At 34.1% G+C, this 14,341-nt stretch overlaps 1 protein-coding gene across 3 annotated transcripts in view; it reads right to left on the bottom strand.

Annotated features, from left to right (window-relative positions):
* The window catches only part of COL11A1 (collagen type XI alpha 1 chain), a 222,876-nt gene that overhangs the window by 94,526 nt on the left and 114,009 nt on the right, over positions 1-14,341 (bottom strand). For all 3 annotated transcript variants that reach the window (XM_068964279.1, XM_068964278.1, XM_068964281.1), the window contains 3 exons: positions 9,517-9,570; positions 7,772-7,879; positions 4,574-4,627 (listed from right to left, as the gene is read on the bottom strand). In XM_068964279.1, coding sequence (XP_068820380.1) covers positions 4,574-4,627; positions 7,772-7,879; positions 9,517-9,570 — 216 coding nt within the window. The remainder of the gene's footprint in view (positions 1-4,573; positions 4,628-7,771; positions 7,880-9,516; positions 9,571-14,341) is intronic.

Below are 14,341 nucleotides of genomic sequence, written 5' to 3'. Positions count from 1 at the left end.
TTAATCCCAAACTCCTAATTTGTTTCTTTCCCCCAATTCTCTCATTTTGGTAACAATAAATTTGTTTTCTATTTCAGTGCACATTCATTTGGAATGAACTAACCTAAAGTAATACTTCTCTCAGTGATAAATGTCTCCTCTGTGTCAGAATAGTTTAGAGTGACTGCTAAAAGAAGGGACTGTCAAATCCTACTGCAGGCAATAAGGTCCAGGAATTTTCATTTTTAACAATTTCTCTAGGTGATACATACAGAATAGGTGTTATCAATTTATATTTCCTCCACAAATCAGGAAGTTTGTATGTGAAGGCTTATGGCATTTGATGGACAAAGCTTAATAAGAACTGCTAAGCTTCCTATTAGGACCCATTTAGCAACATATTATAATTCATTTATAGAGACCTCTATGTGATCAACCTGAGGACAATTATTAGAACATGTAATGCTCACATTCTTCTTCAGCATTACTGGATTAATGTGATATTGAATGGTTTGCTCTTGAGAAACCTATATGAAGATCAGGAAGCAACAGTTAGAACTGGACATGGAACAGACTGGTTCCAAATAAGAAAAGGAGTACGACAAGGCTGTATATTGTCACCCTGCTTATTTAACTTATATGCAGAGTACATCATGAGAAACGCTGGGCTGGAAGAAGCACAAGCTGGAATCAAGATTGCTGGGAGATATATCAATAACCTCAGATATGCAGAAGACACCACCCTTACGGCAGAAAGTGAAGAGGAACTAAAAAGCCTCTTGATGAAAGTGAAAGAGGAGCGTGAGAAAGTTGGCCTAAAGCTCAACATTCAGAAAACGAAGATCATGGCATCTGGTCCATCCCATAACTTCATGGGAAATAGATGGGGAAACAGTGGAAACAGTATCAGACTTCATTTTTTTGGGCTCCAAAATCACTGCAGCCATGAAATTAAAAGACGCTTACTCCTTGGAAGAAAAGTTATGACCAACCTAGATAGCATATTGAAAAGCAGAGACATTACTTTGCCAACAAAGGTCCGCCTAGTCAAGGCTACGGTTTTTCCAGCGGTCACGTATGGATGTGAGAGTTGGACTGTGAAGAAAGCTGAGAGTTGAAGAATTGATGCTTTTGAACTGTGGTGTTGGAGAAGATTGTTGAGAGTCCCTTGGACTGCAAGGAGATCCAACCAGTCCATTCTGAAGGAGATCAGCCCTGGAATTTCTTTGGAAGGAATGATGCCAAAGCTGAAACTCCAGTACTTTGGCCACCTCACGCGAAGAGTTGACTCATTGGAAAAGACTCTGATGCTGGGAGGGATTGAGGGCAGGAGGAGAAGGGGACGACAGAGGATGAGATGGCTGGATGGCAATCACGGACTCGATGGACGTGAGTCTGAGTGAACTCCACGAGTTGGTGATGGACAGGGAGGCCTGGCATGCTGTGATTCATGAGGTTGCAAAGTCGGACATGACTGAGCAACTGAACTGAACTGGATGCTCACGTAATGGGGGAAGATGTCTGCAAATTACATTTTTGAAAGGCTTTCAAAAGCCTTTTCTCTATCTCTGCTGCTGCTGCTTTGCTAAGTCTCTACAGAGAATCATATAGTTATATCTGGTAGAGTATTACAATGTGAATACTCTAGGACATTGACAAGTGGTATAATTCAATATGGAAGTAATTCATTTCTATCAAATTCAATTTAAGGACAAATATTCATCTGTCCTGAGTAGAAGAGAAATACATTTATAGAGATTTCATTTGAACAAATGGCTCTTATGTATCAATTTTATGTTTAATAAATTTATTTTCTTACATAGTTTCTGCTCTAAGAAATTTATGGGAAATAGACAAAAATGCCTAATCCACCAGCTAAACAATTTGTAATATACGGGCATATTTTTCTCTTTTTCGCATGTAAAAATTATCACCTAAATATACAATTTCCATGAAAAGACGTCTGCTTTTAAGTGGAAAAAATAAACAGCCAACAAAAGGCCAAAAAGTCAATGGTTAATAGCAAAATCAGCTCTTTTGGTGAATAAACTTTTAAAATTAGTTTAAATGCTATTTTTAAATATAAACTAATTCCATCTGAAAATAGTTTTTACTTTTTGAAATAGCTATCTTTTGATACAACATATAATGGTACATCTTTTAAAAACCCATTATGGTTTACATTTCTAGTAAGATATTATATAAATTATATTGTCTAATTATAGTCCTTATATTGCTTGAAAATTAGCAGCCAAGTTTTAGTGAAAGGGAAAATCGCTCAGTCATGTCTGACTCTTTGCGACCCCATGGACTGTAGTCTGCCAGGTTCCTCGGTCCATGTAATTCTCCTGGCCAGCATACTGGAGTGGATAGTTGTTCCCTTCTCCAGGGGATCTTACCAACCCAGGGACCAAACCCAGGTCCCCCACATTGCAAGCAGATTCTTTACCATCTGAGTCACCAGCGAAGCCTAATTATAGTCCTTATATTGCTTGAAAGGGATTAGTAGTCTAGTTTCATATTTAGTATGATAAAGTCTTAAGCCTATTCAAAATTCACTGGCTTCCACATAGGAAAGGATATGACCTTATCTTTGATTTTTGATGTATCCATCATTTTTTATTTAAGAACTGAGAAACATAAATGATTTTGATCATAGAAAAAGTTAGGAAGAAAAGTAAAAGATAAAGATAATGACCAAAATTTCAGACATTTAGGTTAAAAGGTAAAAATGCAATGTTTGATTCCTCGAGGAAGATGCATTTCTCTCTAGTCATTCTGGTCCATTTTGTTACTAAAGAACTGAATGATTACTGAACATAGTATTGACTTAGGAAAAACAGAAAAATATAAGAATGTCAAATAAACCCTTAATAGAAAACTATACTCATTCATGTAAATGTAAAAACAGATTTCTGTTTTTAAATCAAAACAAAACCACAATTGCAATTCAATTTAGATCAAAAATTTACCCAATAAGTTAAGAATAGTTTAAAGTTGTATTTTACAAAGCAAATATCTTCTTTTACTCAAAGCACTTGTAAAAATGCTTGACATCCAAAAGGAAGATAGCTAAGTAACAGAATAGGGTATTAGAGACAATATTTAAAAGGTAAAAATTACTAATTAATGCTTGTATTATTTTTTAAATCATAGATTAAATGCATCTTTCTTTAGAAGGACTCCATTACCTCCTAGAATAAAAGGAAATATTCTAGAAAGCCAACTAATAGGGCAAAGCTGTATGGCAAGCCTAAAGTACTGTTATCACATGATAATGAGTCACAAGTGCATGAAATTCACATTTGTCAGGAGGTAGGATATTTTTGTCTCCCACTGATTATTTGTGAAACATTAATAAATATATGTTTGGGTATTATTATACCCAAGCAGGATGTATCCTTATATTATATATCTGTCAAACATTAACAAATCAAACAGGGATAGATAGATGACAAACATAGATAGATAGTAGATAGATATAGATAATCTCATGTGCATGTAACTACCTTTATATTAATAAGCAAAATTTATATATGAAATCATTTAACCATTTAATATAACTAGTAAATCAATCAAAACAATCCTTAACAAAGTTCTATAATGAGCTCGAGGAAAATTAGTGTTAGGTAAACACATATTTTTAAAACACTTTTTTGCTTAAAATATGTATATTTCACATAGTCAAAAATAGAATCTCAGTACATTGAGTGCATGAGTTGAGTAGTACTCCCCCCCAAAGACACATCAAATATCCAACTATTCTGGAGTTTGTGAATATTACTTTATTTGGAAGAAAGGGGTCTTCATAGATGTAACTTAGTTCAGGATCTTGAAATTAGATCATCCTGAATTATTCAGGTGGTCTTTATATCCAATGAAAAGTGCCTTTATAAGAAGAAGAGAAGATAAGGACACAGAAAAAAAGGCCACGTGAAGAAGAAGTTGGAGATTGCACACAAGCCAAAAAATGCCTACAGCCATAGAAAGATGGAAGAAGTCAAGATAGATTTTCCCACAGGGTTTCTGGAGGGAGTATGGGCTTGCTGACACCTCAATTTTAGATTTCTGGCCTTCAAAAGTGTAAGAAAATCAATTTCCATTGTTTAAATAATGAAGTTTGTGGTTATTTGTTACAGTAGCCCTAGGAAAGTGATTCTGTGGAAATAAGAGAAAATAAAGAGGATGAAAGAAGAGCCATTCTTTCTCTTAAAAAAATATTAAATGGTAATTCAAACCTTTAGGGAACTAGACAGGAAATCAAAAGCTATTATCCATCACTGGTCATATACTTAAAACTTCTAGATCTATTAATTAAATGCTGCCTTGGAATAGACCTTATTCCAATTACAAGGAATTGGCTGACTATGACTTCCTCTGTCTCTAAAATACTCCAGTCCAAAATCACATAAGCTCTCTGAACTCTCTGCAATCTCAGTGCCCATAAAGGCATCTGACTTTCTCTTGTAAGATTATATTTTAAGGATTCATCATCTCTACATTACAAACTGAAATGTAACCATAGATGATTAATGTTAAATGTATCGACAAAATGCTAATAAACAAGCTATAAAAATCAAGCTAATTGTTTTACCTTTGGACCTTGTCTTCCTGGATATCCGGGTAATCCTGGAACGCCAAGTTTCCCCTAAAGTTAAAATAATAATAATAATGATCACTTCAAAATAGAATTCAGTCTATTAGAGCACATAAAAGCAAGATTTGCAAGTTTTTCCATTTTTTACTTTCATTACATTTCTTAATTTGAATAGGAAAAAAAATGTTACTAATGCTATGATGTTCAGTAACTTAAGCTCCTAAGTGACAGTGTCTTCCTTAAGGACATAGTGAAAGTCACTCAGTCGTGTCCGACTCTTTACGACCCCATGGACTATACAGTCCATGGAATTCTCCAGGCCAGAATACTGAAGTGGGTAGCCATTCCCTTCTCCAGGGAAGCTTCCCAACCCAGAAATCGAGCCCAGGTCTCCCGCATTGCAGGCAGATTCTTTACCAGATGAGCTACCAGGGAAACCCTGACATAGAGCCCTGAGTAAAGATAATTCTAGGACTGTTTGTGAATGAAAGAATTCACCTAAATTTTATCAAAATTAAATACTATTTAAAATGAATGGCTGTAGTTAGAACTGCATGTAGGTTTTGCCATTTCAACTAAAGGTAATCTATTTGAAAAAATTATATAATTTCTCACTGTAAATAGAAAGTAAGCAATCATAAGTTAACTTTTTTTTACTAAAGGAAGGCTTAAATAACTATATTAAGAAATTTGACTTAATTTTTGAGCAAAGTTTCTTCTTTTATTCAAATATCTGAATAAACTGAGTTAATAAATACCAAATATTGAGAGACATAGCTAAATAATGATTTTTGTGGACTGTTAATTCCTACAGGTGGAAACTTGAGTGTGTAGCTATTTTCTTCCAGTGCAATAAAATTACCACTCAGTTTGAAAGTGCTGATAATGATAAATTACTGTGAAGTACAAAGACTTATAGCATATGCTAAAAGGTTTAAAATGCTAACCTAACAAAATTGACCCCCTGAACAAAGCATTAATTTAAAAATTTGGATAGAAAGAAAATAAAATTAAAATAAGTGGATTGAATAAAATATATGTTTGTGAAATTTGACTGAGACAATTTCCTTAAGATCTTGAGAAAGTATGTTTAATATATAAAATATTTATCAAAATCTTAAACATTAACAGACAAGTAGTATCATTATTTCTTATGTGCATTCAAAATAAATAAGAACAAAAACATAAACAAGTCCAAATTACTATCTATAAAACTTTAAAAGATGAGGAGGCTTTATGAACAAAAATAAATATTTTACTGGATGAAGCAAGGCAAGAAATTAGGAATACAGTTTATGATTTTGTTATTATAGATAGGGGTTCCCTGATAGCTCAGCTAGTAAAGAAACTGCTTACAATGCAGGAGTCCTAGGTTCAATTCCTGGGTTGTGAAGATCCCCTGGTGAAGGGAAAGGCTACCCAATATTCCAATATTCTGGCCTGGAGAATTCCATGCACTATATAGTCCATGGAGTCACAAAGGGTCAGACATAACTGAGCGACTTTCACTTTCACTATCTTATATTGAACTAAACAGTTGTCTGATTCAAGATCAATTTCACATAGGTAAGTGGTCTTCACATGAAAAATATTCAAACAAGCCTTAAGAAGCATACTCATAATGATGCCACCTTGGACACAGTAAGTTGTCACACCTTGCTTTATGCTACTGATTTCAAGGTTAATGAAATTCTCTTAATTATGATCAGAAAATTTTGTAGTCTATGTTACTACATTAGAATGCAAATTCATTCATTTTAGAATCATTTAAAAATAAATCCAGACGGAAAAATTGTATTTTCAGTACAGTGATAGGCAACTTCAATAAAAGAGAAAATACTAATGAAATGCTAAAGATGATTAGTTGGGAAGTAAAGTTCTGATGCCTCAGAACAGTTTGTGGGACCAACTTACACAGAATACAGTGGGGTTGCAAAAAGAGGAAGGTCCTAGAATATCCTTAAACTATTGGCAAATGAGCACTTTAAGCAGAAGGTTCATGGGTCTTGTAAGCCCGTATGCCCTGAACCCCATCTTTTCCCTCTGTTGCTTAAACACGATGACATTATTTATCCATTTACAAACAGCAACCAGGAGTCTGAAACTGTAGAAATGACTCATGATAACAAGAGAAAATGATTTTTTATTTGTCTAGTCACAATATCTATATAATCCCTTTTTTTTTTTTCTGGAACAAGATGGTAAAGGGCAGAGACAACAATTTTCTTATACAGCATGCTATTTTCCTATTTATAGAATGATGATATGCTCAATATAAAAAATTGGAGACTAGACATACTTACAAAAAAAGGAATAGTTTGATTTATACCAAGAGACAAGTATTATTTATATTTCCTTCAGTGTACATAACTGGATAGCACTTAACATCAATATTTCTAGTTTTACTTAATTTAACTTCAGGTTCATTACTGGAGGGGGTTGCCATTCCCTTCTCCAGTGGATCTTCCTGACCCAGGGATGGAACAGGGGTTTCCTTCATTGTAGACAGATTCTTTAACATCTGAGCCACCAGGGAAGCCCTATAAGATGTTTACAATATCACTAAATATTCTATGAAGGCATAATTTTAATGTTGCCTAATATTATATCTAAATGTAACAGCCACAAATATTTTTGACATATGCATATAGCTTAGTGGCTATGAAAGCAATAAATTAGTATTATTTAGGAACTTTTAAAACATGGTGATGCCTGAGTTAAACTGGATTAAAATCAAAACTTCTTAAAGTATGGCCTGAATATCAGTATCTTTTGAAACACGTATCGTGTAAAAATACATGCTTATGAGGAAAGATTGAGAAAAGAACATTTTGGTTTTAGGGCCAAAGGTGATTCAACTTGCTCCAAAACAAAAGTTGGCCACCTTTCATTGATTCTTTCATCCTTGATTAATCACATGCAGATTCTGCACTTTTAATATAGAAGAGTGTTAAGAGTGGCTGATGCTACATGGCCAACGGGAGAAGAGACAAGGAAACAAGGAAGTGTAGAAGAGGGAGAATGCGCCCGTCTCCTGATTATACTTCTAAGTAGCATATGGATATGAAATTGAAATTCAAAAAATTGAAACTCGATAAAACTCTTGATTTATATCGTGAGTGATTAAAATCACCCTAAAATCACAATCAAACATCACATACAAGAGGACCTGTAAATTTAAAGTTGTTCACTCACCTTCTCTCCTGCTTGACCAGGAGGACCGGGGTCTCCAGTTGGACCAGCTCGACCTTTGGGGCCTTCAGGGCCATCCTCTCCTCTTGGACCTACTTGACCAACTTCTCCCTGATAACAAAGTAAGAGCATTCTGGTAACTTAAAATATCTTTGAGACTGAATGGCAGAAATTATGGTTCATCAGAAAGTTATATTCTTCAACTCTTGGTTTGTTTACTCACATATATGACAAAGAGGACGGAAAGTCTTTGACTTCATCAATCTTTCAATTAGTACATAAACAACTCAATACAGTCTGACATTTGAAAAGCTACAGAAGTCCTATGCTACCATGTATCACACTAAATTAATTTTAATACACTGAGTCACAGAGAGAGAGAGAAAATAAGAATCAAAATTAGATACTATAGGTTGGCAATATATGCTACCCCAAAATATGCCACTTTGGCATAAGGATTATTTTGAACTGAAGGCAAGTGAGAAGAAGCAGATTAAAAAAAACGTGATCTACCCACCCTGTACTTGCTTAAAAGCAGGGAACAAATTTGCAAAGGTGTTTTTCCTACCCCCTCTATCAGAAAAGACAAAAATTAGTCACTAGAGGTAACTAGACCCTTACTAGTCTAGAGCCAGAAGAATATATCTATACACCAGAGGAATATATCTATACAGCAAACTTTCCAACTAACCTTTGTATAACATTAACAGTTTCCATTTATCTGCCTTCCCACAATTTAAAGCACTAGAAACTCAAAGTCCTTTCCTCCTCAAAATTTATTGTTCCTTTGCTAAAATGATATACAATCACAAGTTCTAATCACACTTCAATTACTCATCACTTAGTGTTCCCATGTATAATCATGATACACAAGACAAACTTCTGTTTGCTTATCTCTTATTAATCTGTCTTCTGTCATTCTGTAATTTTAGAGGGCTCCAGTCTGAGACTCTATCAGGGTAGGAGGGAAAATAATTTTTCCTCCCAGATGATAGCAACTTTGGAAATCACTGATTGGAACATAAGAAAAATATCTCACCTGACTTTAAACTTTATTTTCACATTTAAGGTATTAGGTTCTAAATGTGTATGCTATTGCTCCCATCCCAGACACAGGCTTTATATGCATTTTAAGAAAATCAGTATTCTATACCATGCCTTTTTTATTCCATTCATTAGATACTATTATGTTAGTTATAAAACAAAATTTCCCAATAAACCATTTAATTTACTTTAGGTGACAATTTTTTGTTTTCAAGATACTCACTAACAGAAAAATGGTGTACTATATTGATACTCAAAAATTCAAGACAACTATAAAGTGAAAATTCATGAAAGATGCAGATATAGTCTCCAGGAGGCATAGCTCATTATATATGAACAAGATTTAAAACAAATCTATTGAATTAATTATATAAAGCAATTTGATCATCAATTTATAAAGTATCTGTAAACAGTAACACCATATATAATATATATTTTGTGTATTTATACATATATATATATATAATTATGCATGTGTATATATGCTATGGGACATATATTTAGCATAGCATCCAAAAAATAACTAATACTATTTTATTTCGACAGAAATTAAGACACCTAATCTTCAGAATAAAATAGAAGTAAAAAATGTCTCAGGTAGTACAAACATTTGATTTATTCTGTTTGCAGTATTTAACTATATAGAAATAAGCACACACACATCCATACATGCATGTACTAGTGCAGATTTTCTTTTTACTTACTCTGTCACCTTTGAGACCCATGTCACCTTTGAATCCTGGAAAACCATCTTCACCCTAAAAAGTATAAATAATAAAACAAGTACTTAATCAATTGTTTGGATAAATCTAGAATATGGCTATATACATTATGAGTATTGATAATTAGGAAAAATAGTTCTGAGAAATATGAATCTTGCTTGTGAAACTTCCTCTTCCCTATTTTAAACCTTTATTTCCAGTATTCTCTCATTTCCCCATAATTAATGACTCTAAGTTATTTTTCACTTTCATGCATTGGAGAAGGAAATGGCAACCCACTCCAGTGTTCTTGCCTGGAGAATCCCAGGGACAGGGGAGCCTGGTGGGCTGCTGTCTCTGGGGTCGCACAGAGTTGGACACGACTGAAGTGACTTAGCAGCAGCAGCAGCAGCAATGACTCTAAGTTACTAGAAAAGTTTTCACAAATGTGTTCGTTAAATCTTCTCTATCTTATGGAGAAAATAACCATTCTCTTGTAACAACATGTATCCTATGTTATTTGAACAAAGAAGTAAAAATTTAATTAACTGGTTTACAAGAACCCTGGATGACCAAATAAATTGTCTTTATCTTTAATTTGCTGATACATACCTATATATATTTATCTCATTCATCTTGTCTCCTGTGCTTTAGATAAATGTGTTCTGGTTCAACTTGTTCTCTATATTACAACCTCTCTTCAGGTGAAGAACAAGCAAATTAATATTATCCTTTATGCATAAATAGAGATTGCTAATTGGCACATATGCACAAACCAGGGATGCTGAAAACTGGGCATCCTTTAGCAAAAAGAGGAGAAATTTTGACTATGAAAATACTTCTAGTCATTTTTACTATATCCAGCTTCATGAACAACTTTACTGTCTCTTAATTTCAAGAAAAAAAAAGTTCCTAAGGAATAATCATTCATGTATTCAATAGCATTAGTTGAGCAATTATTCAGAGCACTGTGGAGTAATTTGAAGTTTTTGTTTTACCAATAATTTGCATTAATTTTGGCTCAGACGGAGTAGAATGGGTGTTTAGAGATGAAAGACACGAAGATAATGATAATGATGTACTGCGCTGGTACCAGTAGTGGTGGTGCTGAGGAGAGAAGGGTACTTGGAGAATTCACAGAGCAGCTGGTACCTTAATTTGTAGTTGGAGAATGGATGACTTGCAGAGTTTGAGAAAAAGGCCTGTCAGGCCAAGCATGAGAACAAAGCTAGGAAGATTAATACCTACACTTCTACATCCTGCTGTGGAAATGACCTTTACAAACACAAAACTGATCATATCAATTTTTGGAATCAATGATTCCAATGTGCTAATGATGACCATAAGCTGCCATCCCCCTCATGATTGAGGCTTTGTTCACCTCTATAGTTTTATCTTTGGTTTAAATATCCCTTCTACTTCCATCTAACACACTGGAACTGAATTTTAGAAAAGCTGAATTTCCTGTATTTCCATTTGTAATTCTTGCATTGGTTAACCACTTCCACATACACACCCATCTGCAAATATTTTACTTTCTCTGTCTACTTGGTGAGGTTTTCGTCATCTTTTAGGATTTAGCTCATGATTCTGCTATGAAGCGGTAAAGAATCTGCCTGCAATGTAGGAGACCTGGCTTTGATCCCTGGGTCAGGAAGATCCCCTGGAGAAGGGAATGGCAACTCACTCCAGTGATTCTTGCCTGGAAAATTCCATGGTCAGAGGATCCTGGTGGGCTACAGTCCGTGGGGTCGCAAAGAGTCAGAACAGGGCCCAGGGACTAACATTGCCATGAGGTATTCCATGACCTCATTCTTTGCCTGTTAAAATTAACCTCTTCGTCCTATGCGCCACACTCATCATTTGTTAATATAACATTACATCCTGTCTGAGAAACAGGGAATAATCACAGGTCTCTTTCTTTCTACTAAATGCTGAAAAACAAGTGAAAGTGAAGTCGCTCAGTGGTGTCCGACTCTGTCACCCCATGGACTGTAGCCTACCAGGCTTCTCTGTCCATGGGATAAAGGAATCATGGCTAATTAACCTCTCGCTCTCCAATGCCTACCATATTCTGACCCTCAAAATCATGATATATAACAGATATTTATTAAATGTAAATTTGGAATCATCCTTGCCTCAGTGTGACTTTGGTAATGTATGCTAAGGTCCAGAAGATATAAGGTTAGTAAGGATATATGAGATTTAGACCCGGAAGCGCTAAAGGCTAAGTTGCTTCAGTTGTGTCCCTTTGTGACCCCATGGACTATTGCCCTCCAGGCTCCTCTGTCTATGGATTCTTCAGGCAAGAATACTGGAGTAGGTTGCCATTCCCTTCTCTAGGGGATCTTCCTGACCCAGGGATCCAACTGGCATTTCTTATGTCTCCTGCATTGGTAGGCAGCTTCTTTACCACTAGCGCCACCTGGGAAGCCAAGACCTGGAAAAGGAATCAAGTTTGATACAGTGCCTTGAATGCAGCTGGGCAATAGCAGAGGCTTAAAAGCTGAAAATGACCACTTAAATTCCTATTGACTGGTATCTTCATTACCTGATCCCTAGAGAGAAAGGTAATTACACAGTTGCCAAGTTCAGTTTAAAAAAATACTGCACTCTATGTCTAAAATAAATAATAGTTTTTAATTTTTTTTTCAAGGAGAGATATTTTAAGAGAATATATAGTGAAGTAGAGGCTACTGCTATCAAAACTTTGTTTTCAATACATTCATTTAAAAATAAATTAGATAGTAAGTTAGTAAGAACATCCTTACAATAAGTGACATTTTTAAAATAAATGGCACTTTCAAGCTACTAAGCTTTCCAGTCCTTAAATTATCAAATCTTAGTTAGTATTTTTTATTTAATTCATTTATTTTAATTGGACGCTAATTACTTTACAATATTGTAGTGTTTTTTGCCATACATTGACATGAATTAACCATGGGTATACATGTGTCTTCCATCCTGAACCCACCTCCCACCTCTCTCCCCATCCCATTCCTCAGGGTTGTCCCAGTTCACTGGCTTTGAGTGCCCTGTTTCATGCATTGAACTTAGTCTGGAGGAAACAGCTTTTAGAAAACAGGTGAAAAATTCACCTGTGCCACTTGGTTGACTGGGTTATGTTGCTTAAGTACTGAGGAATAAATCTGAGTCTAAACAGTGGAGAATTTTATTCTAGTTAGGGCATTAACTTGGTAATTCAGCTTTGTTAATTAATACTGCTATTTGTAAAAAGAAAATAGTTTCAATTTCCTTCCTCATCTCTTTTGAGATAAATGGTTGATTATAATATATATTCAGAAAAACAAATAGTGTACATTAAAATTAACTAGGATTTCATAGTTCTTTACAAAGTTTGAAAATAGGAAGAATTCTTATTATAAAAAGTTTCCATTAAAATTTATACAAAATTTCTCTAAATCTAGGTAAACAATATATTACTAGGTTAATATATGATATGGAATGAAAGGTACAACTGATATCTTAGAGATTTTTTAGGATGAGGTCCTCATTTTACAGACTTAAAATAATGCTCAGGGAAAGTAAGCAACCTAACTTTACAAGTTAACTTTACAGCTTTGCTATGAGTGCTATAATCAGAAATCAGAATGTTTAATTCCCAATTAAAAATATTAATTCTTTCTCTATATATCTACTTGTTTCTTCTGAAACCATATGCCACTCAAAATAACCAATAATATCAAATTTTTCCTACATATAACCAATATACATTTTTTTTCCCCTGAGTATGTTTCTTCTCACAAATATCTCATCATCTATAATTTTCTTTTCCTTTTCATTTGCCACTACCCCTCCTTCCAAAAAGTTCACAACTTTCCCACTCCAATTATATGCCTTTCATATAAATACTGCCTTCCCTAAAAATTCTTGGTGGGCACTAATTCTGGGAAAAAATTTGAATTGATATTTAAATGTATTACCAACAAAAACTGAGATTCTAAGTTCTAAACTGAGACTATATATATATATATATATATATATATATATATATACACACATATATATATATATATAATGTTTTTTTTTTTTCGCCTAGGCTACTTGCAAATAATTGCAAGTTCAACATTGTCTAAGCCATCACTCTGCTGTCAGCTCAGTAAGACACTATACCCTGAAGTTCAACTGAGATGATAAAGATGAATTAGGATTCTAATCAAAGTAGCTGAGTTAATTTAAAACACATGACATATTTTCACACAGTAGACTTGACAATATAGTCACATACTTTGACAATGTCTCAGTATGTTACCTATTTATTTTTTTCAGGAAATAAAATATAACATATATAATAAATACATCCCTTCTTGTCATTTATTCCTTACTGATATCAAATCCATTCAAGGTGCTTTTAATAATGTTATGACTGTAGGAATAAACAGTTATCCTTGAAATAAAAATGTATGTTCCATATATTTCTCATGAAATTCCCTTAACACTGTACTTTGTGTTATAAAATTTAATAAAGTAAGAATTAATGCAGTACCAGTTCTGAGTAGTGTCATTCCATTTCAACATAATCATTGAGGATGTGGGAGGTCTACATTTATCTTAAACATTTCTCCCACCAGGGAGCCCATTTAATGAAAAAAATCTCAATTTTGTTTTCTTCATCAAATTAAATTATAAGCATCCTTTAAAAGAGTGCATATTCTTTCATTCACATTTATCTGGTTTTACTCTTTATTTCCTTCTCATTTAAGCTTTTGCTATGCACGCATTATCACATACAAAGACTTCTTCCAACAATTAATTTCTATTTTGTACTTTATTTCAATTTATGAAGAATGAAAATTTTAGTAGAGAA

This window comes from Capricornis sumatraensis, chromosome 2 (assembly GCF_032405125.1).
Source record: "Capricornis sumatraensis isolate serow.1 chromosome 2, serow.2, whole genome shotgun sequence".
Classification (NCBI taxonomy): domain Eukaryota; kingdom Metazoa; phylum Chordata; class Mammalia; order Artiodactyla; family Bovidae; genus Capricornis; species Capricornis sumatraensis.
Note: the sequence above shows the minus strand (reverse complement) of the source record. Positions and strands in the feature narration are given on the sequence as shown.